The sequence below is a fragment of the Mixophyes fleayi genome, chromosome 4, assembly GCF_038048845.1.
Source record: "Mixophyes fleayi isolate aMixFle1 chromosome 4, aMixFle1.hap1, whole genome shotgun sequence".
NCBI lineage: Eukaryota > Metazoa > Chordata > Amphibia > Anura > Limnodynastidae > Mixophyes > Mixophyes fleayi.
Window position 1 is genome coordinate 176,038,893 of NC_134405.1, and position 26,737 is coordinate 176,065,629.

The 26,737-nt window shown below is 37.3% G+C and overlaps 1 protein-coding gene across 7 annotated transcripts in view; it reads right to left on the reverse strand.

Annotated features, from left to right (window-relative positions):
* Positions 1-6,532: 6,532 nt before the first annotated feature.
* The window catches only part of BRD1 (bromodomain containing 1), a 52,970-nt gene continuing 32,765 nt past the window's right edge, over positions 6,533-26,737 (reverse strand). For 4 of the 7 annotated variants that reach the window (XM_075208874.1, XM_075208871.1, XM_075208872.1 and 1 more), the window contains 5 exons: positions 12,397-12,532; positions 10,966-11,093; positions 9,713-9,822; positions 8,419-8,573; positions 6,533-8,148 (listed from right to left, as the gene is read on the reverse strand). In XM_075208874.1, coding sequence (XP_075064975.1) covers positions 7,965-8,148; positions 8,419-8,573; positions 9,713-9,822; positions 10,966-11,093; positions 12,397-12,532 — 713 coding nt within the window. In that variant the 3' untranslated portion in view covers positions 6,533-7,964. Of the gene's footprint in view, positions 8,149-8,418; positions 8,574-9,712; positions 9,823-10,965; positions 11,094-12,396; positions 12,533-14,917; positions 14,961-21,609; positions 21,729-26,737 lie in introns of those variants that run through there. The other 3 variants (XR_012691325.1, XM_075208876.1, XR_012691326.1) reach the window with 3 other exon arrangements.

The window sequence follows — 26,737 nt, forward strand, 5'->3', positions numbered from 1 at the left end:
AATTGAGGACATTTTTTGGCTTGGTAGGTTACTACCGCCAATTCTTAGAGAATTCTACCTCTCAAGAAAGCCTGTCCATAAACTCACGTCCGCAGAAGGCGCCTAGAAGGACCTAAGGATGGCTTTATGTACAGCGCCAGTGCTACAAGCACCTGATTTCACAAAGATATTTTATTTGCATACCGCTGCCTCTGGAGTAGGTCTCGGCGTAGTCCTTGATCAAAGTCACAAGTTTTTGCCTAGAGAGAAGTATGCGTCGGTTGAACAGGAGTGCCTCGCCATCAAATGGGTTGTGGAGGTCCTCTGCTACCACCTTTTGGGTAAAAAATTCACCCTAGTAACAAACCATGCCCCAATTAAAGTGGATGCAGATAAATAAAGGTCCTGGTGGTTCTTGGCATTGCAGCCCTTCCATTTCAGCATAGAGCATAGACCAGTAGTTAGAAATAAAAACATGGACGCTCTCATGTAAACATGCGCTCCCAGCATTATCCGCTTCATCTAGGTTAATGAAGCGAAGGGGAAAGGTATGTGGCAAAAGGAGCTCTTTGCCACATACTGTTAAGAGACTAATAGTTTTCCCGAGATTCTGCAGTCTCAGGCTACAGCCAGGGTTAAGTCTTCAAACTCTTCCACACACGGAACACAGGTGAAACACCCACGAGTAGTCTGTTAAGGGTCCAGCTAGCGAGTGCTTGAAAGAAAGCATAAATAGCTGCTTTGTGTTGTAGGCAGGGGGACCAACCCCAGCCAGTCACCGGTGACCAGTGAGGGGACTGTATGTCTAGGTAGCAGCAGGGTCACAGGGCTTTGTAAATGCTTTTGCTTGGTGTGATTGCAGAGTTGCTGTCTTTACCATCCTGATAACCCTGGATAAACGACAGCAAAGTGGTTCAGCATACCTGTGTGAGCATGGTTTGTGTAGGGTGCCTTACATAATAGGTAAAAATGTCATTTTAATTTTTAGAGTTTTCACTTAGTTGCTGTAGTAAATAAAAGTTACCCCCCAATCCACACCCTTTGGAAAAAGATTGATACATTCACCAATGGATGTATCTATGTTTTCTCTCTCTCGCTGTCTGTATGTGTGTTAGGGAATTTAGACTAAGATCCAATGGGGGCAGGGACTGATGCAAGACTTCTATACAGCGCTGTGGAATTAGTGGCGCTATATAAATAGCTGCTGCTGTAGAAAAAAAAAAAACCATACAAGTAAGAATATACTTTAACACTAGGGGCACTGTGGCAGGCCAAAACTAGGTCTTAAAGGGAGACTCTCACATTTACTTTCCATCACACAGTTCAATGGGGGAAAGTGGTCCCAACCTCACTCTAAATCAAAGTGTGACAAGTAAAGTATGCATACAGTTGTGGAGTGGTAGAGATAGGCGTAAGAGTAGGTACCCACTGGAGGAAGAGGCAACGATCAAGCGATTCACCAACGATAGACAAAAACAAAGACCCGATCAGTATGCTGATATGTATACACACTATAGCAATTACCACCAGATGTCTGTTTATCTGTCATAACAATCAGGCTGTCACCTTCACTGCACTCTGGACACTCTCAGCCTTCACTGAGCTCTGCTGCTGCCACGCACAGGACAAAACGTCACTCCCTCCCTTCCCTACATGCAGCCTCTGCATCCTTAACTCTGTGTATCCTCACTGAAAGTGAAAGCTAGAAGCACCAGCAGCCTGGAAGTTCTCATGAACAGGTGCGTCTGCAAGAGGATACAGAGAGTTGACAGCAGAGCCCTGGACACATTGTGTCAAGTGCAAAAAAGACAGACATTACTTGAAGTAGCAGACACTACAGAATTAGACTGACCTTGTCTCAAACTGAACGACATCTTTCAAACAGAACAACCAATCAGACAAGCTGATTATCTGTGCGTTGGAACGATCATCGTTCCAGGGTACACACTACTGTGATATTGGGCCAATCAGTCTTTTACCGTCTGATTGGCCCGATAACTGGCTGAAAAAAGTTTAGTGTGTACCTAGCCTAGGTTTTAGCTGGAAAGATAAGAACAATGGTGGTTCTTAAAGTGGTCTGTTTAATTACCATTTGCAGAAGGCACGGTTTAAATATACTGAAAATTTTATATAGCTTTCTAACCATTAGATAAACACATACAAGAAAACTTTGTACCAATGTGCCTTAATAGAACCGCATCATGTTTGTTATAAAGGAAACACTGATAATTCAGGCAATGCTAACAATATTGTAGAAGCAGGTTCACGCAAGACAGTCTACACTGACGTTCTTGATTGAGTGGTATGCACTGTTGGAGAAAAGTGGCAGCGTGTTGAGAGATTAGTTATGACCTTTGTTTTATTATCTGCACATCCCACCACCACTTCCTGTTTGTGCTGCAAATAATTTTGCAGTAGACTGCATTTCCCCTTAAAGTTAATGTCACTAACACAATGGGGATTGATTAAAACAGAATAGATAAATTTGGACCATATGAAATAAATGTGCTTGTTTTTCCACTAGAGCATGTACTGAAGCACACACAAATGGTGCTCCATTTTTTTTCAGTGTATTATAATTGACCTCCAATCTGTCCTTGGTGAAGTCCTACTAATAAAAATCTATATTAACACCAAAAATACAGACATGCACATTTAACACACAAATAGGAGATTACACATACCTGTAGATGTTCTTCTACAGTCACAATCTCTTCCTATGTTGTGGCCAGTATACCGCTGAACGGCACATCCTTTATGTTTTAAGTAATGACTACCTTTATGTCATGTGTTACAAATTAACATTTCAAACTTTTATTTATACTGGTTAAAATACTTATGTTTACTCTCTATAAAAGATGGTATGTGTGCATTAAATCTTGGCTATATAAAATTTTACACAGTGCTTGTTTTTCAATACAGCAATTAACGTTTCAGATTCCGCTATGTGGTAATATGGCTCAATATTCATAGGCCTTAAACTATTGTTTCGATGTTGAACAAAGGCTTCTCTGATATAAATTATATATTTTCAATTTCTTTAAAGTGTACAGAAAGAGTCTCTCTGTATTCTATGGCACTAACCAACAGTGTTTAAACACCCAATGTAAAAACACAACCATCATTATTTTATTGTTTTTTCAGATCAGACCATTTCCTAAATATGTGTATGAAAAAAAATCGCCCACTTCAATTTGTACCACTCTTTCCATACAGCACCTATTTTACTTATAATACATTTATTTATAGGATAGGGGGAACTTGAAGGAGCAGAAAGGACTACTACTAAAGGGTACCTGCAGTATGTAAACAATCTAGCCAGGTGGGCTGTTAATACACTATTAGATATTGAAAGCAAAATAAAAAGAACAACTCTTCTTAGGTCCAGACTGAGGGAAAAACAGCAGATTCTGTGTAGGCTTTCCTCCAGCAACACTGACAGCGCAACAGCAAGGTCACAGAAGCTTGCGATGTATACAGGTATGTGTGCGAGAGTATATTTCTGCAGCCTCTCTTTCGGAATTTAAATTTATAGTTTGTTGCAGAGACCATGTACAAGAATCTTTTTTAACTACATCTTCTGGTCATTTACTAAAAACTTCTTTGCAGAGTAATTTATAAAGATAAACACTACTATATAAAGTTAAAGTATCCTAGTTAATGACTGCATAGGATAAAACTAAAACACCAAATCACAATGAAGCAATTTGGCAATTTATCATACCATTATAAGAATAATCCATTATATTTTATTCCAACATTAAAGCAGCAATCCCATAAAAAAAAAAAAAAAAAGAAACACCCTCAGAGGATGTGCTTTTAAAAATAATAAAATAAAATCAATCACTATAAAACAGGCACATGAGACATGTGAGCAGAGCAGCTATGGAATGTCCTTCTGTGCTCTGTATGCACTGTGACATCATCCTTCTCCCCGTCGGCCATCACATGACATGCTGAGACCCCGTGTCTGTGCAGTAGACTGGCAGCCATTTTTGCTTGTAAATAAGATGTGTAGAATGATAGCTAAGAAAATGACTAGATCTATGCTTACAAAAGGTAATTCACTTGCCATTTAAAGAAAAAAATATTCTACATGGGATTACCATTTTAAAACCGGGCAACAGCACAACTTTGAAAATTTCATTTCGCTGCAAGCTAAATTACCATTTCTCGGTAAAGTATATTTCCCAAACCTGGTCCACATGGAGCCCTAACTGAAGTTTTCCAGGTCTTGGAGAAAATCATTATACCACCAGTGGATCTATTACAATATGTCAGTCAGTAACGACTACACCAGTGCTTCAGTAAGGAGATACGAAAAACATGTATTGTTAAGGCTCCCTGAAGACTGGATTAAAACCCATGTTTTAAACAAGAAAAAAGAAATTTAAGTTTTAAGTTAAAAACAGCAATATTGTATTAACAATGACAGTCAACTACTAAGGCTTATACTGCAGAAGGTAATACAATTGCAATTGGGTCATTCCACATCAGATCACCCAAAAAAAACATGATTTGTCCACCACCCGTCTCAGATTTTTTTTCAAAATTTTTTAGTTAAGGATGTCAAAACAACTATTTCTGCCAAATATCTCGACTGACAATTAGTTGACTATATATTGATTTTTCAATTTATTAAATAATTTACTAATCGCGGCTTCTTTATCCATTTTATTTGAAGTATTACAGGTGTTTATTAAGGAATCGCCACAAAATTTGGACCCCTAAGGTAACTCTTCCTTGCGAATCGAAAAATCCAAACCAAATTACTTTATCTGCCTTATGTTTTGCGTTACGGCAAAAATGCACGGTTTTAGAATATCATTAAAAACGCTAGATTCAATTGACATTAGGGATCCCATTTTTTGGGGGTGTTTAAAAATGGTATAAATCCTTCTAGGCTGATTTTTTTGTGGTAGTAATTTATACCTTTTTTAAACACCCCCAAAAAATGGGATCCCTAAAGTCAATTGAATCTAGCGTTTTTAATGATATTCGAAAACTGTGCGTTTTTGCCTTAACGCAAAACATGAGGCAGATAAAGTAATTTGGTTTGGATTTTTTGATTCGCGAGGAAGAGTTACCTTAGGGGTCCAAATTTTGTGTCGCTTCCTTAATAAACACCTGTAATACCTCAAATAAACTGGATAAAGAAGCCGCGATTTGTAATTATTTAATAAATTGAAAAATCAATATATAATCAACTAATTGTCAGACAGTCGAGATATTTGGCAGAAATAGTTGTTTTAACATCCTCTCTTAACTAAAAAAATTTCGTAGAAATCTGAGATGGGTGGTGGACAACCCTGGTTGAACTGACATGGAATGACCCAATTGTAACACTACCCATACAATGTAACGCACAAGCCTCCATAGAAACTGGCATTTAAATGATTAATCTTCTATGGAAGTGGCTCCCAACTCCGTTCTAAACATTGCGCTCAATCAAGAGAAGCAGCAAACCCGAAAATTTGCAATTTCTGAAATATAATTGAGCTCAGAACAAGAATCCCACCCCCCAAACATAACAACCTCCCTTTCACCTGCGTAATCCCATTTCTCCACACCCTTTGTGACTTAACTCTAAACTAGGTCATCATTGACACTTTGTCAGGCAAGTAGTATTGCAGCATGAAAAATTAAGCAAATCATATTTCACAGACCACTTATAACCCCATCACCCCACCAAAAAAAAAAAAGTTACGCTGAGAAGGTGGAGAAATTAAGAGGTGTCAATTGTAAAGTGCTACAATATCTGTTGGCACTTTATAAATAAATGTTGATGATGTTGACGGAGGGGAGAATATTGCTACATCAGATTTGAGCACTTGTACAGATTTCTAAGGAGCAGTGAGACATGGTCTGCAAGCCCCATTTAACAACTCTTACTTGAATGCATATCTTGATTAAGAATGACCAAAATAATCTACACATCTGGCATTAGCAATACTGAATTAAGATTTGGCAGCCACGTTACAGTTATAAGTCACCACCACATTCAAGAAGGTACAAATTAACTGGAGTAAAACCAGCACACAGTTATAGGTGCATGTAAAATAACTGGCACTTTTAGGACTCAAGTTTAAGAATCTGTTAGATGTCTGTCCATGGTCTGTTACCCTTTGATGCCTGGGTGGTTGACAGAGCTTAAGCATATCATATAGCATTTTCATACATTGATCACTATAAGGACCTCAGTGCATTTTATTCAAACACAAATTGACCTAGTGTGTTCAGGATCTGTTCAGTGATTAGATAAAATGACATCTACAAATATTATAGTAGTCTAGAACACTATTTTGAAATCCTGTGAATGCAGGGTAGGCCAATGCACCACCTTAGGGTTAGTTTATTTGATCCAGTTGTATTTGTAGAGATAAAGTGGCTATTACACAGCAAGATCCTTCACCGAACCCGTTTTCCTTGCTCTTATATTGCACATTTGCAATATAAGTTACGTTTTTTCTTATCTAAGTTGCTGTAATTTATGTTACAAAAAAGCCGCAGTATTTGTAGATTCCTAAATCAGAATTGCACTAGGATGCTCGGGTACATCAAAATCTGAATTGACTTTTTATTTTAATATAAAAATGCAGCTCTGGAAACCCACCATACATATATGTCCCTAACATAATGCTTTAAATTTAAAAAATAAAAATAAAGTACTAATTCTATATACATCACATGTACCATACAAAATGTATCCAAAGGTTCTATTGCTACCAAGCTTTTTCTAAATTATAAACAGGTTGCCTAAACCTCTTTCCTTACAAAAGAACAAAATTAAAAACAAACAAACAGAAAAGCAGTATCACAGTCCTTAACAGATTTTGATGCACATCTCTTCAAAAGCATGTTGACATATTTATGTGCCTGCAATAAAATACATGTTAATAGAATTTGACAAAATTAAATTCTCAATTTAAAGCAAAATTAACATTTTAAACAAACAACCCAGGCACACAATTAAATGTATATATATTTATGTATATAAAAAAAATAAAATCTATGGGAGAAAGGTAGTGGGATTTTATGTGCTGAAAAAAAACCCTTATCTCCAAAAGAGAAAAAAAACAATATAAAAAGGTGAAACTTTTAAAAAGAATGAAGGGAACACAAGGGAAAAATAAAAAATAAAAAAAACTTTGGGCTGCAATGGAGTGCAATAATGAGCCTTTTTGAACGCGACAACACATTTCTGCAAAATGCGCATTTGGAAATACTTGTAATCAAAACAAAATAAATCTTATGACACAGGGAAAAATATGTTTCTTAAATAAATATAGTATGTTATATGTGGTGTAGAAAACAAAACCAAAAAAACCCCACAGACTTCAATGAATGCTCTCTAAAGGAGGCATAAGGAGTTATAGACACCAGCTTTAACACCTAAAGGCCAGTGGATTTTCCAATGCCCCGTTAAAATAAAACTATATTTAATAGCACATTGTACTCTTTTCAATGGCAATCATTTAAAATACTTATAATTACAGTAGTCAAAATATGAGAATGGACACATTAGGTAGCAGTATATTACTTAAATATATTTTAAACATAGCTATTTTCCAATCTAGCAAAGTTTTACAAAACGTCTTTATGTAAAGTGGTGCTACATTTTTACATTTAAAAAAAAATTAAACATCTAGTTTTAGATCAAATAAAAAAAACGCTTTGACAGGCTAACGCCTGGAGGGAGTTTAAGAACCATCTCAAAGGCAGAATAAGTTAACCGTTTCCCAATATACATTTATGTACACATTATGAACACTATAAACAGAACATTTAACTTTAGTGTAAGCTCCTCCAAACTACAATTAGATAAAATCATCCAAACGGCAGCAATAGTTTCATGCTCCTTTACGAAAGCATCTCCATCCATTCAATGATTAGGAATTGCATTTTCAGTACATTCTTTCAGAGGAAGAGGTTAGAAATAAAGCTTAAGAGTACATGAGGCATGTTGTGTCGTGGTAGCACCTTCATTAGTCAATATCACTGAAGTCACTAACAGATTCTCCTTGAACCCTGCTTAAATGGTTCAAAGCACGGTCATAAGCAACCCGCACAGCTTTCCGAATGCTTGAGTTACGTCCTTCCATCATTTTTAACTTATCGATTGTTTCATCTACACCAAGAGGAACCATTTTGGATTTCGGAAGCCACTGCCTAGAACAATCAAAGATATACAGTTATCAATGTTAAAATCAATACTAAATACATTTCTTGATATTTTACATCCAGTTTCTTATACTGCAGTAATGAAGTTTTCTTCTGACTTTTTAGCAAAGTGTCGAGCAAGATAGAGTCCAATTTGCAGATCAGCACTAAGTAGATTTACTGAATTTGTAATTAAAAATAAAAAAAAAAAAAGAATTGTGCGAAGCAGAGATGAAATTGGTATATAAAGAATTAACTTTATGGTAAGTGCCATCTTACCAGCTCCTTTTGTTGTCAAAGAACAGAACCAAAAATAACTTTTCTTCAGCTCTTGTTTGCATCTGCTCTCCAGTTTTAAGCACATCCATTGGTGGGATTGGAATAGCAACACCGTTGTGATGACAACCAACACGTGGCATCTTAGGATCTATTATCTGGGAGGAAAATGCAAACAAATACAAAATTACTAACATTATGTAGGAGTAAAAACATTCCACTGAATATAGCATATCATGAGGATTTTAATGATTGATTTCATAGGTTAATCATGTATAGTATTGGCCAAAAGTAAAGCATTTAACATTTGCTGAGCAGCGTGTGTAGACTTTATTGTCCTGGAGCTTGAAAGCAGCAGCAAACCAAGATAAAAATATAGCAGTTCTATCAGTGTCAAGTAATAGAATTAAAGCAGGATAGAAGGGGTCAATTTACTAAGCTGCGATAAGCCAAAAATCTGGAGAAAACAGCTGTTTTCTCTAGAGAATGGCCATCACAGCTCATGTTTTAATTTATCAAGGGTTTAAAGGAAGAGAAATCACAGATTTCTCCCTGTTTAATGTTGGTCAGTTCTACAGGGACTGATGTGACCAAATTTAACAAGCGGTGAAAAGCTTTGCATCAAAAGGTGGTATTGGCTTACCTTTCTAATGGAGTCCCACAATGATACAAGATGGTTCCCCTGCCACCCACTAACTGCAGATAATAAACAGACCCCTAAATTTAGTCTACTTTACGGGAGTTGCTAAGATTTAAAAACACCCAGGGCCCCACCCTACAACAAAGCTCACCACTTTCAGAGTCACTCCTACTACACACAAAACACAAGGTGTAACATTACCAGTGACAACGTCACCTTATTACTGTTGTACTAGAGTTTAATTCAAGCAACAATAGCTACATTATGGTAGGGGTAAAAAGGAGGACCACTGTATCTCAACACTTACATCAACTCTGCACTTCAAACCTTATTCTGTTAAAGTGGTTGTACCAGTGTCTAAGGCTAAGGTTAACAGCTCTACCACTGAATTAAAAACATTTGTACTTTAACTGCTGTGTGAGGCATTATTATAAAGCTAAAAGACTACAAGGGTCACTTTCCACTGCTGTCTATAGAGGAGTCTGGCGCTAAGTAGACAGATATCTGCACACTTGAATAAATCCTAATCTGAAAAGCAAATTCTAAGGAATGACCACCTGTAACTAATTAGAAGATTTTATTTTTACCCAGTCTGCAAAATACAAACATCTTCACAATTATTAGTAACAGCCACAATGTGAAGCCTTGCTTACTCACCAGTGCTGGATAAGAAGGATAGCCACTACATTTAGCCCAGACCACTTTCAGAGGTTCAAGAAAGGCCGAAGATGCACTTGCAGATACCCACATATTTGTTTGTCCAACTTCTAAGAAAAAGAAAATGGTTTTTGTAGCAGGTGATTAAATATGTGACATCTCACTATTAGATCTGCAACAAACCTCCAACTTTATACAAGCCAATAAATCAGGTGCAACATAGCTAAGATTGCTCAGTGCTTTAGTTTCCTTTAAGATTAGACAACAATTTAGTTGATGGCTCAGAATGTTTATGTGGAAAGCACTTGCAGAAATTACAAGAGATGCAGACCCAGAGCCAGTGATATGTAAAGGATAAAATCCTGCATCATTTCAACACAAGTGGTCTGGCATTAAAAATACTGACAATTATAAAATGGAGCATTTGTTTCTACAATGAGCTAGTTAAATCATCAAGTATCTATTATTGCCAATTTAACCTTTAATGAAGGCTGAACTCATGGCATCTAACTTTTAGGTATCCTTTCTATTAATGTACATCTTCTCTGGATCGTTAAATGGATCGCCGTTGCAGGATTTGAATAAGTGGCTCCTGCATTTACATTTGATCCTGCTTACCCTGCCTTACATGACTACTTCCTGCTAAGGTGTGGCTGTGTGACTCTGAAGATTTTAGACATCTCACTATTAGATCTGCAACAAACCTCCAACTTTATACAAGCCAATAAATCAGGTGCAACATAGCGAAGATTGACTGAAGAGTATAAAGCAGCCATAGAGAATTTTAAATTGAAATATGTATATTTGTTATTGACATTGCCACTCTATCATCCTTTTGTAGAGCCAAAGTTTAAAAAAAGGATTGGGGAAACTGAACCAATGTGCTATGTTTTGTAATGCCACTAAAACATGAAATATTTACTTCTAGCAATAGCTGTAGCCACAGTATTACAGTAGTTTTACTCTATTCTAAAATCATAGGAGGAAACACCACCATTGTTGTCTTACATTTTATAGTCAAATAATGTCACTATATACAGTCAAATGACACCAAAGGTATAAACATATGAACACTTTTTTATTCAATATTAAATGCACCAAATCACTATTATAACCAGTAAACAATAAACATAATTTAGTCAGTCAGTCATTAGTCACAACCTCTTCCCTTCAGTCGATTTATGTGATTCTACCCACTCACTGTACGTGCACTAACACACTATATCAGCATAAAAATGGAGGGGAAAATATACCTGCTGCAATTCTTGCTGCCCTCGCGTAATTTCCATTTTCTATGCAAGATATCAGTTCGCTTCGATCCTCTAGAGTGTGACGTCGCACAAGAGCAGGTTTACCTTTACCGCATTTTGGCAAAGTAAAACTGTTGATAAACAGATTTAAAAAAAAAAAAATGTATTAACAGCTCAAAAAATGCAACTATAATAATCTTATTGAAAAATGCCTGTATACACATAGTTCATTATAAATGACAGATTATGAAAAAAAGAAATGAACAAAAAGGGACTTTGCTCTCTCTTTGAACACAGCAAGCACATGTACTCACTACTAAGCGAGTGTGTTGGATGTGGAGAAAACACTTGTCGTCAAACTACAGCAAGACATGTCTTGGCTTACAATATTATTGTGTACAGAACTCTTTACACAGAACAAAAGCAAGGTAAGTGCTGTATGCATGCGAATTTACTAGAGTGGGAGATAACTGGTTACACAATGCACCTGTCTATTAAAGCCAGACCATTCACTAGCAAGTTGCAGATTAAATGGATGTCCTGTCCTTCATAGAGAGATATATATATATATATAATTTTTTTTATTTTTTTTTTAAATTATGCCCCAACCCTTTTCAAGTATCACCTTATAGCAAACAGATTAGAAAAAGAACAAACATTGAAAGATCTGATCAGAAAAAGACTTAAGTACCATATTTTGGTTTTTAAACTGGACATTACAGACAGACTCCTCTCAGGAGAAGAGCATAAATAAAAAGTGAACCTCCACTAAAAAGGTGTTATATGCAGACATATCCAAGAGACTCCCTCCTACAGTCGGTATAAGCAGCACTGCTAAACAAGCATGTAATTCCACTGATGTGATTAACTATGGTCTGAACAGCTTTTCAAGCTCCAAGAGATTCACAGGAAGTGTACATTTATACTGGCATTCACAGAACTTGTTTGCCAACAATATTTAGTTTGCATATATATTTACAACCTTTTCAAACAAACATTATGCTGCTACATTTACGAATGTCTCTTGCAAACAGACTTCTGAACTGTGCGAATCATAAAATCATCATCTGCTTAAACAGTATATAAACTTGTACTTCAAAATGCTGACAAGAGTAGGGCTAAACCTTGATAGATTACATAAAGAGATTGTCTTAACTCTAAAGTCAAAGATTGTGACAGTTCAGAGGTTGGGTAGATAGAGACTGCAGTTATTACCGGTAGGCAGTTCTCAATGATGAACCACGAGCACAAAATCAGAGGAGGGAAGAATGGAAGGAGACTGCAAGCTTCCCATTTATACACACACATAAAAATGCATACTATATAACAAATATTAAGAATCACATTAATATGAACAGGAGGTTTACTTTTACATATACCATTCAATTTATGTACAGCTGAGAAACCATTATCCCCCACAGAAATATTTCTTACATTGAGTTGCACAGCATGCTGTTATTGGAGGAGATACTGGACTCTGAAGCACACCTTCTGCGAGGCTCCACCTTTCGTACTGGAGTTACTTCAATATCTTTTTCTTTGTCGCCTTCTCCAAAGCCATTTGGGAGGCCTGAAAAATAAAATAAAAAATAATCAAAGTGGAACATTAAAATTGACAAAAAGGTGTTGTTGGATATCTTTTAGAGTAAAATAAGGGCTGCATTATTGACAATCTTCCAACCACAGCTACAAACACGTCCAATAAACAGATCAATTTCAGATTAGAAGGCTTATTTTGGGGTCATGCAATCTGCTATAATAGGGCAAATTGCTTAATTTCATTGAACATATTGCCATGGTTGTAGATGGCTTTTGTAGGACATACCCACGCTGATTTCAAGCTCAATAACACAAAGACATATTGAAGCATGGATAACAGGGCACTAAACTTAATTTAAACACATTTTCTGTTTCTTGATAATGCCCTATTAAACCAACAGCTGGGAATTTACATGCAATCTGTTTTCAATGTTAAGGCAGAACTTTTCACACTTCAAACTAAAGATGCTCTCAGAAACCATTATACTAGAAGATAATATAATGTGAACTGTTCACGGGTACACATTGAACATGCCAATAGCCATGTACCAATTCTGTCTAAACTAAAATTTCTAGCTTTGTGTGATTTTTGTTGAGCATGATATAGTATCCAGATTGACAAGTTTAATTTTTTTCTATAAAACCATAGAGAAGATTGTGAAAACACAATGTTTCCATTTGCTATGTGTTTCATTAAAGACATTGACTGCATGCACATTAACTTCATAAATTAAGTACTCACACCCATAAACTATGCTGCTTAAGAGCTTGCATAACATTCTTTGTTTACTGTGCACATATAAACATTATTTATACTTCCATATATGTGATGTTAAATACTTTAGTGTCAAAAAAGACAAAAGTATTATAGGAGTGATACCTTTATTGGCCAACCCAAAAAAATATTGTATTTGCTAGCTTTCAGAGCACAGGGGCCCCTTCAAATATATCACTCCTATAATACTTTTGTCTTTGACACAAAAGTATTTAACATCACAGATTTTTCTGGCTAACACGGTACTGCAATAGTAATTAAAAAAATATATATTTTTTTGCCATACTTACATATGTATACACAAGTCATGTGACAAAACACTTATTTGAAATTTAGGTTTCTAAATATAAGGACATAATCTAGTCTTAGGGGCATATTCAATCGACGGTGGGATCGCCGAAAATCCCGCGCTCCAAAAATATTACCGTTAATACGGTAATATTTCGCTGGATTTCAGCTCGCTGCGAGAGTAAATTACCGTATTTTCGGCGATCCCGCCGTCAACTGAATATGCCCCCTAAAGTTCTAAAATTTGACAGATAATGAGTGTCAAATTTGTTAAGTGAAAGACAAGTACACCCACACTGCTTCCATTTCAATAAAGATAAAATTAACCAGGTGCTGCTAATCAAAAGCACATCACTAACTGAGCAGGGAGCTCCGTCATCTCTATATATGAGCAGAATCTTTGACAACTAGGTCTGGGACATTCAGGTTTGTGTTGGCACCATGCCTAGGAGAAGATACATACTGCAATGTTCGCAGAGAAGCGTAGTTAGAGGGCCATAAAAACACCCAAATCATTAGTTATTTTTGGGTGAATTTACTGGCAAGATGGGCACAGGGTGAAGTTCAAGATAACAAACAATCCTAAAGGTCAGGCCACTGTTAACATGGTAACAGTTAAAGTTCCCGACTACCATTGAAAAAACAAAAAAACAAAAAAAAAATAACAAAACAGATCAAATATGGCTTTTATGGAAATGTAGCCAGGAGAAAGCACCGTCACTCCTAACAACACACAAACCAAAAACATTACAATGAGGCTTAGGTTTGCAAAGCTGCATCTAAAACATCTGCAACAATGTCCTCTGGACAGACCAGACCAAAATGGATTTGTTTGGCCATACTGCACATCGCCAACTAAAGCCAAACAGTATTACCAGAAAAACCTCAAGCATGATGTTGGAGGGGGGTGAACTGAGGAGTTGTTTTGCAACCACACTACCTGGGCGCCTTACAATCCTTGACTCCATCATGAACTCCTCTTTATACCAAAGTAAACTAGAGGAAAATATGAAGCCATCTGTCTGACAACTGATGTTTGACTGAATTTAAGTCATCCAACAGGGCAATAATCCAAACCACACTCGCAAAAAAAAAATCAAAAAAAAAAATCATGGTTTTGGATGGGCAGGTCAAAGTCCGGACCTCAACCCCATTGAATTGTTGCAGAACCTTAAGAGAGAAATGCATAAATGAATTCCTTACAATAATGCTTCATTTCATTGATGCTTGAGGACAGAGTGGGCCAAAATTCTTCCAATACAAAGATTAACTCATACCAAAAACAGATTACTTCAAGTTATTACTGCTAAAAAGTTGGCTCTGCAGGCTACTGAATCATGGGGTGTAACTTACTTTTTGACACATGGCTTCTTCATGATGGCTTAGGTTTGTTGAACTACAATGAAACCGTAAAATTTGTTATGCGTTTCCAAATGACTTGCAAAATAAAAATAAAAAAAACTTTATGACTTTGTGGGGACTAGATGATTGTTAAATATGTACGGCGCTGTTGAGAGGTTAGAAAAAATAAAAAAGATTTCAAAGTTATACTCTTGAGTATATATATATATATATATATATATATATATATATATATATTTATTTGCCACTACAAGGATTAAGTAAGATCTCTTTAGATAAAATAAAACTGATATACTCTTACTATGAAAATACATTAATACTGAAAAAACAAAGTATCTCACTTTTTTTTTTAATGCTAAGGGGAAGCGTAAAATAAAAAAGCTCTGTAAACGAACATAAGATCTTATACATTAATGAAAAAAAATATGATTTTATTTAAAATTGCTTTACTTTACATAACTAAAATATACATTTATACAACTGTGTTCATATTCTTAATGTGACAAAATTATACACAAACCAAGTTTTCCCCCCTCCACTCTAAAATTCATTTTAAGGAAGTTATTTTAAATTAAAAAGCACCCAAACTAACAAGATGTTAAAAAGTTTAGTTTTGTTTTATTCAAGTCGACAACTGTACAAAATAGACTTTTCTCTCCCATAAGAGCTGTATCTCGCACTTTGCTAATATACAAGACTTCTGCATTCTTTATGGCATCAACAACATTTGTCAAACAATATTCTTAAATTTACAAATCCCTATTCCAGGAGAGTTGCCATATTCCAGAAGCTGGTAACGTAACACAACCAGGTAAAATGCTACAAACAGTTTAAACCTAGGTAAACATTACTTGCTCTGTTAAGACAGCCATTTGACATCAATATATGTAAAGGGCTGCGTATTACAATGCTGAAATGTATGCACAATGCTTATGTTTAGAAGTTACTAAATAAGTCCACCATGCTCACAACTGTGCAACAGACTCATGTATTAGAATGCGGGAATCATTCTAGTACAGCAGGCACAAAGTCACTTGGCAGAAAAACGCTATGTGGATTCATTTATACACTGGGACAGTGTCAGGGATGTTACAGTAACTCAAATAATGGCTTTTCGACTTGCATCAGTTCTGAGTAACTTATGGTGCTAAAGATCTAGGAAGATGTCTGATGAAGTGGGGAAGGAATACTTTTAAACAGAGCTACAGTGGAATGACAGGTTTACATAGAACAATGAATTTTACCTGCAAATATGAAAATGTTAATGTTGGTGCTCAGGGGTGAGATATAAAACTATATATATTATATACTGAAGTGTACATACTGCATTGGAGGTGGGTTAGCAGAATTTCATATTCATGGGTGTCCAGGTTTATAGTGTTGACCCGACAACTCCAGGAGGATTTTTACACAAAGTGGATTAAACAGGAGCCACACAAAACACCCAAAGGACTGTTTCATTTTTAAAAATAACACATTTAAGTTTGATTTATATTTTTATCAATTATCTACATATATTAAAAACATACACACACGCATATACACACACACACATTATATCTATATATATATATATATATATATATATATATATATATATATATATATATATATATATATATATATATATATATATATATCTATATCTATATCTATATCCAAGATAATGAAACATTGCATTGTGCAGCATCATTTTAGTGCAGCATAATAGCTTTAAGGCAGTAATTTCCCTTTTTTTCTCTCAAGCCATTTCTCAAAAAAAGTGTATAGTCAAATTTTAGCATTTACACCCAGAATATGCATTTGAAAACGGTTTAATTTCTTTTCGTATCAATATACTTTAAGATTCAAAGTATTTCTCACTCAAACTATATATCCAGAGCAAACTACAAATGTAAAAACATATGTTGTTCGTTTGTAGATTACACTTTCAAATATGAATGCCAAAATTAAAAAGTTGGGCAGTAATAGGAAATCAGAAAGATCACAGTGTGTCCGACCATTTTCTCAAGTGTCTTGATCATAACCCAACAACCTTCAACTTCCTGGGGAGGAGAGGGGGAGATAATATTGCACATCTCAAAAGAGGCGGCCAGGTGGATCTTTAATCTCAAAATCCTAAGCCCTAGAGGACTCAATGTAGACTTTGAGCTGGGCTACTTTCTAAACACTTGATATCTACCATGATTACCATCTGGTTAATTACCCACTAATTGCTCATAACCCCCATCATCACTGGATGCACCACATTGGTGCATACCATCATGTACTATAAGATATTGGGTTATCATTTATTAGTGTAATTAAGATAGATACACAATCACAAAAGCTCCCTGTATTCTTCTATATCAAGCTATCCTTCCCTATATCTCTCTTTATATGCCTGCAATGTAACAACAACTAGTGTTCTGATAATTTGATATGTTGTGACCCACTACCACAAGTTTTAATATGTTATGTACTATCTATTTTAATGCCTATTGTTTATCACCAGAAACATTACCAGTACCACTTTCAGACTGCATTATAAGAGAATTTATCATTTGCTAAAGTATCATTATGTTTACTTTCAACTTGCAGTTCATAACTACAACCATGTTATTTCATGTATCCGCTGCTTTAGTTTGTCATCATCCAATCTTCAGCACCTGAAGGACGTCCAGTATGCATTTACATATCCATGAGGAAGCCCGTTCTCTTTTATGAGGGGCAAAACACGATGGATACAAAAGAGTTATACCTACATTTTTCAACATCTTATTGCATACTTGCGTTCATCAAACCACTGTCTGTGTCGATACCTGCTCTGAAATTACCAACCGCGGCACTACCATCGGACGAGCCGGCGTTCACCAAGACTGAGTGCGCATGCGCCACCTCAGATATTGCATATTCACTACAGGGTCACGGAAGAAGCAACCCACCCACATCTAGGGGAGGAAAGGAACACCAGGACTGCAGGAAGACGACATTACAGCTCAGCTGAGTCACACCATCACCCAAACGTAAGTTACCTATTGGGAAATTAATTCTGCATAAACCTAGACTTTTACGAACGCTTTTATTTGGAAATTTCCGCGAGTACTGCAAATCATTTCATATATCGCTTGCCATTACTATTCCCACTGACATTCATTTGATGGGAAATGTACTTTATTCCTGGACATTAATTCTTTTTGTTGAAACTCCCAAATTGGACCACTCTTCAACCTCTGCGCAACACATCCTTTGTATTCTTACTTGAACGCACAGTTCTTGTTTGGAGCATATCTTTGAATACAACTAAAACTCTTTACCCCCACCCGTTGAAGTGATTAGAAATGTGTATTATAATTTTGCTCTTTGTTCTGACCAGTACCTATATTTGTGCCTTATACAACTTTATTGTTACTAAACATCACTTTCATATGACGATTGTTACATCTACACCTGTATTAATGCACATATCCTATGCACCCAAGAACCTACACTTTTTTTTTGCCAGTAATAAGAAATTGCAACTTGTTACTCTTCAGCTTTGAGTCTCTTCTTACTTTTCTTTATCAAAAATATAAGTTTCATGCAATGACATTTTCAACAAAATTTCTTAAAGACTGTGTGCTGTGGATGGCAGCAATATAAAAGATATTCAGGGACATATTCAATTAGGTCCAGTGATCGCGATTACACATGCAGTGACGATACGGCACCGTGGATTTCCCTTCACAACCCTATGGGGTGTGCACGGAAAACCGTGATGTTGTGATAACGCATTGTCAGTGGGAGCATGTATCCATGATCTTTACACCTAATTGAATATGCCCCTCTGACTGCAAAAGGAAAATATTCACGATGACAGCCTGCCATTCAAACAATATTGCTAAGGCCACTTCTTTCCAAGATCTTTCATTTGAAACCACAAGCAAATCCTTTGGTCCTCCTGAACTAAAGCATTGTTTTCAGTGCTCACTTTATACCTGATGTTTTCCCCACAAATGGTAAAAAAATATAGACTTATTTTCAATGGAGTCTGCTCTTATCAGTTTAGAAACAAATTAAACACATGCTGTATTTCTCAATGATAAATATAAGTGGTGATGCTTACAATACTGAGGGGACCAAACCTATAAATATCACAAGAAATATAGCAGAGCAATGGTTTATCTGCAATTTCTCTCCATAAGATGTGCATATATACATTATACAGATTACAGGGAAAAAAATGCACTACTATAAAACAAAATCCTTATGAACACACTTACCACCTAGTAACTGGTATTTGAATTAAATAAATGTAGTTCAATAAAACAGAGGATTAATCTATAGTTAGGGTTTTAAAAAAAAAAAAAACACAAGATAGCTCTAATTGTGTAATTAAGGTACCAGAAATGTTGATAAATTAAAATTACTTCCTTATCCAGATAAACACATTTATTTCTATGAATGAGACTGGGGGATCACAAATTCTTTCTGAACATCAAATCTGCAAACAAAAAAGGAGGTGCTGCAGTAGCTCAGGACAACAAAAATTACCTTGGCTTCATTTTTTCCTCACAGCTAACCGATCTGGAAAAGCTTTAAAAGAAATTAACTTGCTAGGAAAAATCTAGCAGTTTGTGAATGTTAAAGTAAAAAAATAAAAATAAACAAACATCACAAGATGAGCCAATCAGAGCTCCTCTTGTGATGTTGCCATGGAGACCCAAGGCAGATCCATTTTAGTATGAAAGTGGTCTACCCAGGATTTTGACTCCGAGGGAGCCTTTGCCCCCGGCAATATCCCAGGTTCATATACCCAGGATATTGCCTGGGTGGCAGTATGAAAGCGGTATTAGTGGTGGTTAGCACTTCTGCTTCACAGCACTGGGGTCATGAGTTTGTTTCCCGACCATGGCCTTTTCTACGTTGAGTTTGTATGTTCTCCCTGGGTTTGCGTGGGTTTCCTGCCACACTCCATAAACATACTGAAAGGTTAATTGGTTGCTATCGAATTGACCTTAGCGTGTGTGTGTGTGTGTGTGTGTGTGTGTGTGTGTGTGTGTTAGGGAATTTAGATTGCAAGCTCCAATGGGGCAAGGATTGAGTTCTCTGTACAGAACTGCAAACTGCAAAGTTAGTGGCGCTATATGAGCCGATAATGGCGATGATGATAATGTTAGGAATTTTGACCCGATTTCTATGTTTAAGTACGCAGTTTTGAATCTATCAAAATATTTCCGTTCAGTTAATCTGGCGATTTATCCAAGAAACCAAACCAAATATCCACAAACAAGTCCTCCATTATCATAGCATCAGACTGGACATGAAAATGGCTGGGGATCTAGCTGAATACACAGATTGCTCCTTTTATATTCCTTTTATATTCAGCAAAACATAACAGAACATCTTTCAACTAAAGAAAATTAATTCTTATTGCTCCACCTTACACCCATTGTTAAATGTTCCATACCATGTTCAATTTCTATATTTTAAATCCGGTATTAAACGTTACTAGAAGGCAGTCTATAAACAAAATAAGGGTTTTAAAAAGCCAAAGTTTGGCATCATGCTCAGTAAAACTTAATATATTTAGGCTGGTTACCCACTGGTGTCAAAGCGCTATAAAAGTATACAACAGGTATTGTGATGGAGCCCATTCGTTACAATAGCTCCATACCTACTTCCATCTGTAGTCCTCGGCCAACATGGAACGCCAGCATCTTTTTGATGCTGAATACTCTATATCAAGTGAAGATCTTTGCTTACAAGTTAAATTAAAAAGCAATTTTCACATAAAGACTGATCAATTGATCATTAATTATCTTCTATACACATCTCCAGGCTCCATTGGTACTTTTACCAAACCATAATGTAATCTTTACCCTTACGAACTTGAGCTGGGGCTAGATTTACTAAGCTGTGGATTTGAAAAAGTGGGGATGTTGCCTATAGCAACCAATCAGATTATAGCTGTCATTCTGTAGAAGGTACTAAATAAATGAAAGCTAGAATCTGATTGGTTGCTATAGGCAATATCCCCACTTTTTCAAACCCGCAGCTTAGTAAATCTTGCCCTTGGTCTTTTATTTCATTACTCTTCTTTAGTATTTATTTTTATATATAGCCCATCTGTGCAATGTAACCATTTGGTATTTTTGGTGCAATCTATTTTTTTGGTGCAGCCAAGAAAAATAATAAAAAAAAAATATATAAGTGGGTCTCTGTACAGAGGAATTACATATTTATAATGTAAATGTATTGAATGGATATGGAAAGTGGACCCCTCCATCATCCTGCCTTTGTGTGTTATTGGTAAATTTTGGTTACATACATATATAATGAGTGCCCACTTTATGATTTGCAGCAAACTTAAAATGTCCAGTAGCACTCAAACATCACTGTATGCATCAAGGGACTCAATGTGTGCCAAAACATTACAGTGTCATCTCCAGTCTGTTGTTGACTCACAACAGTATGGATCCATGGAGTAGTGTTTTTCACTATTTTCTCTCATCAGCTTTAAACCAGGAAACTGGGATCATACGACAGACGTTTTCACATCAATCCTCCAGTGTCTGTGTTCCTCAGCTCATTACAACATCGTATTTTTGATTTTCAGTGACAGGAGCAGACATTTGCTGGGTCGTCGGCTGCCAAAAGACATCCATGGCAAGGTAAGATGAGAAGTGCATTTTGATTAGCCTCGTTAGTTATTCCCGACTTACACTGTTAATTTACTGGCTGTATTATTCTGTACATGTCCCATCAGCCTCCATCAGGCCCTTTCATCAACCGTTTCCAGCCCCAGGAGCGATGTTGGCCCCTTCTTGATACACCTGTGGCACTGTCGTGCATGAAAACAAAAACAGAGTTGGGTTCCTAATGCGCTCATGCTAGCTCATATGGCATCCACTGCCACAACTTGCTCATACACATTCAAGGCTTTTGTCTTGACAATTTTCTTATGAATTACAGCTCACACTTGTGATCCGTTCCACCCATCTTTATTGTTTCCCCAGTGAAAACAAGGTGTATAAAGTGGCCAGAGATGCACACCAGACCTGTAAGATTATAAAAGAACTCTGCACAGAATCTTTCAGAGCCATAAATGGCTGCCGACAGGATATGAGGCATAACATTATTCTGCCCCTATATTGCATTTAAGTTTGGATCAACCTGGATTTGACATGGAAGGGGGTAGGGGTTCAATTCCCCGTGTTCTTTAGAAATCTGACCACACACTATTAAGGTAATGTTGCGCATTATTACCGTTACTACAGTAATTTCAACACTGATATTTTCTTGCAGCTCTGAGCTAATCCATGTTAAAATTACCCTAGGAACAGTAATGATGCATGCCCCGCGTTGTTCTCTAGAATTGAATTAGTGACCTAATAAAAACAGAGTTAAACAGCTGTTTTTTTGCTCTTCAAACAGTGCAGCCATATTTGGTCAAAACTCCCAATACTGCACAAACTTTAAAGCAACTGGGACACTGACTATTATAAAACCATGCTAGTTTAGGAAGGAGTACAGTAGCTTATTCGATAGCAGGAATACACTAGTCAAGAATTTCTACACAGGAATGGGGCTGTGGTTGCAGTAACGGCAAAGAAAAAGCCATGATTGGGAGTGTTGGATGTTGAGAAAGATCTAATGGTTTCAGATTGATAAAACAGTGGAGGATTGTCAAAGCTCAATGTTTTATATCCCAGAGCAGTGTGATGGGACATATGACTAATGTAGGGTGGCAGTTTGCAAGGCTAGTATAACGTTTAAGACTGGGTACACACTACAGAATTTTCCAAACAATATGTTATCGACAACGATTGTACCTATGACTGCAGTTCCGATCAGTCTGCAGATTCATGAGCACACACTATACACATTTTAAGACAATTTTTTGCGCAACTAACAGTCCAGCAAACGGTTTTTGTCAGCCTTAACGTCCCAAAAGATTGTGACTCCGTACATAGTGAATCGATATAGGATCTCCTTGCAGCAACATGACAATTAAATTAAACTAAAGGGCTAAACAAAACTGACAAAAACTCCCACAAACCTAGACTCCGGGGAAAAAAAAAAAGCGTCTTCACCATTCATTCTACAGCACATCTTTGTGTATAGTGTATGTTTGTTCGCAACTGCATATTTACTATGGTCTTTTGCTAGGCACTATGGTAAAAACACTACAAGCACAGGCCCAGAGGGAAAGAAGGATAAAGAATCAAACTTGTTGGACTAAAGTGTGGTTCCAGAGGAGAGACTTTTTCACATATGCCCTGCTACAGTAGATGCGAGACAACAACCCTGATAACTTCAGGAATTTTCTGCGAATGAATGAACCCACATACGCACAGCAATTACCATTCTACTGGTAATTGTGCACACCCCGCCTTCTTTAACACAACATGGGGAATTGAATTCACCCTTAAAAGTCACTGTTAGACGCAAAACACCTGAATGCCTAAACACCACACAGAGGCTAGTGGATTCCCACAGAGCTACCACGCGGTTATTATTAGCTCCGACAGGAAATAGACTACGCACAAATTATTTAAAATGCACTAATCTATTAGCAGTCTTGGGAAGGAATTCAATTCAGCCACACTGAACGCGACGTTAATTCGGTTACCGTTAATACCAACCCCAATTTCTGCTCGCGGCTCTCTGAGCTGACGAGCAAAAACCAGCGTTAAGGATTAACATATTAACCGCAATAGTGAGCACTATTACCGCAATATCGATAATAGAGCACAGGCCGCGTTACTGTCGCAAGTAACGTGGCCAATTGAATTCCCCCTTTGGAGTACTTCTAAAACTGCTTTCATTTGCAAATTTAGTTTGTAGTGAAGAGACATTTTCTGTAGACTTTCTTGAAGTACTAGAGACCTTCCAGATTTAATAAAATAAATATAAAACATGCTAAGTAGTTAAAAAATAAAAAACACCTCCCCACTTATCTAGCTAATCATGTTGTGCTAATTGCAGTATAAGCTGCTACAATAATTAGAATAGTAGTAGCCTTATATGATACACATTATGTCATCAAAGTCATAACTTTGCAAATGACTTGCGTTTAATGCAAATCTTGCAACTGCATGACAAAATAAAACCCATTCTATTTCATTTGGATTAATACTTTTATCTGTATCTCCCACCCGCTGCCACTCTCTGCCTGCCCCCCGCCTGCTGGATCCCCGCTGCCACTGTAACGCTGCCCCGCTCCCCCTCGATCCCCCCTCCCTGCATCCCCGCTACCCCTGTATAAGACGCACCCAGGTTTTAGACCTAAAATTTTTACATGGGGAAATACGGCATCTTCCAACACACTAAGATGCCCCAGTGACTCATGGGGGTATATTTACTAACTGCGGGTTTGATAAAGTGGATATGTTGCCTAAAGCAACCAGATTCTAGTTATCATTTGTTCAATACATTCTACAAAATGACACCTAGAATCTGATTGGTTACTATAGGCATTATCTCCTCTTTTTCAAAGCAGCAGTTTAGTAAATACACCGCAAGGAGGGATTTGGCTGCTTGGCCAAAAAGCCAGGTATTGTTCAATTTGGTACCCTTATCTGCAACCAAATTTGACAAAACCATTGTCTGGCTCTAGGGCTGCAAGCATAATTACAACCTAAAAGATTAACTATAGGTTAAGCCGGCAGTTCCCAAAGTGTGTGCCGCGGCTCCCAGGGGTGCCGCGGGCCAGCCCTAGAAAAAAGAAAGCAAACAGAAACTTACCAATCCGCGCGGCGTCGGGACCCAGCAGCCTCCTCACTCCCGCAGCTGTCACTGAATATCGACATCAGTGACAGCTGCGCGAGAGAGGAGGCTGCAGGGTCCTAGCGCCGCGCAGATTGGTAAGTTTCCGTTTGCTTTCTTTTTTTCTATAGCTGTCAACTGGCGCGGGGCAGAGGAGGGGGACAGCGTGACAGAGGGCAGAGGAGGGGGACAGCGTGACAGAGGGCAGAGGAGGGGGACAGCGTGACAGAGGGCAGAGGAGGGGGACAGTGTGACAGAGGGCAGAGGAGGGGGACAGCGTGACAGAGGGCAGAGGAGGGGGACAGCGTGACAGAGGGCAGAGGAGGGGGGACAGCGTGACAGATCGCAGAGGAGGGGGGACAGCGTGACAGATCGCAGAGGAGGGGGGACAGCGTGACAGATCGCAGAGGAGGGGGGACAGCGTGACAGAGGGCAGAGGAGTGCACAGAGGGCAGCGGGGGCAACGTGAGAGAGGGCAGTGTGCCTGGATGCAGAGGGGGCAGTGTGCCTGGATGCAGAGGGGGCAGTGTGCCTGGATGCAGAGGGGCATTTTTGCATACAACTAAATAAGTATTTCTGTCGTGACCTAAATACTTAATACAATTTTTCGACCCAACTACTTCTAAAACAGGACTGCTCAGTAATTATTTTGGAGGAGTGCCTTAAAAAAATTTGGAGACTCTAAGGGTGCCGCGAACTGCAAAAGTTTGGGAACCACTGGGTTAAGCAATACAATTTGGGACTAAAATGGATGAATAAATAAAAAATAAATCTTATTTTGCCAGAAGCATATTGAATACAGAACTGCTTAAATATAAGTATATTATTTGATTAAGTAAATACACATCATAAAAGCGGTGGGAAGATGTAGAGTTTTTATGGTTTAACTTTTGTTGTTGCACTGCCAACATGTGTAAACTACAATTTTAAGCAACTGAATTGCATTTGTACAAAACATCAATGGGTGTCTTTATTTATGACCGCAAAATCTGTATAAGTAGCTTCACTATGACATGTGCTCCTAACTTCCACAGGTGGAACAAAAAAAAAAAAAAAAAAAAAAAAGGAAAAATCGAAGTGGCGTTCTACTGTATTGACACTACAAGGTTACAATTAGTCTACCACATAAGCAATTATGCAGAAAGAAATGTTTTCACTTCCATGCCATGTTTGTACATTCCCTGCCACAGTACTTTGCCTTTCTGGGTTACACTGCAAGGCCCTGATCAGGTAAAGAGGTTTCTTTATGTACCTTTTACATGATACTGCTTGGCATTGTGCATTGGATACAAATGCAGCCACTGAGCAGTTTGTGTCATATCCAAGGGCAACAACTGCCTAGATATTAAGGATCGGGTAAAACACAGAAGGAAACCAGAAACATAAACCAATATATTTGCCAAGAGCAGCAGATGTGCATGTATGTTTAAATGTGGAAAACCTCCTTTAACTACTGCTGCCTAAATCCAGAAAATATTTTAAATAGATTATTATGCTTGCCAGTGTATATATACTGCATTGTGACTTGTTTAGTCAAAAAGAAAACTTAACTCTGTTGAGGTCATTTCTGACAAGTCTTCGTTGCAATTCATTGAGCTGCTTCATGAGAAGAATTCAAAATCACCAAAGGCACTCTCCCAGAAATGTATTAACGGATGCATTGTGTAAAACATATTAAATGGAAGCACTGGGTTTTGTTTTTTTTGCTTTAAAACTAAACTAGTGTTTGAGCACAAATGATGAGTGAGACAGAAGTACTCCTTTTAATAATTGGTTTTAAGAAAAAAGTGAATTGTGAAGTAGAAAAGAAAGTTACAATATGTGAATGTAGAATGAAAAACACTTTCATCAATATATGGAGGAATGCATCAACTCATGCAAAGGTTTTATCAGCTAAGAGATGGGGAGTGTAAAGTATAGGGGATAGAAAGCTTGCCACAAATCACAGCAAAATGATACACTGCAACCAACAAGCAGGTAAAAATGCAAAACAAGTTAATGACATCATGGACACTCAACATATTAAAAAGCAAAAGGTAAAATTCTTAAAAATAAAACTGACAGATTTTCCATTTGTACTAT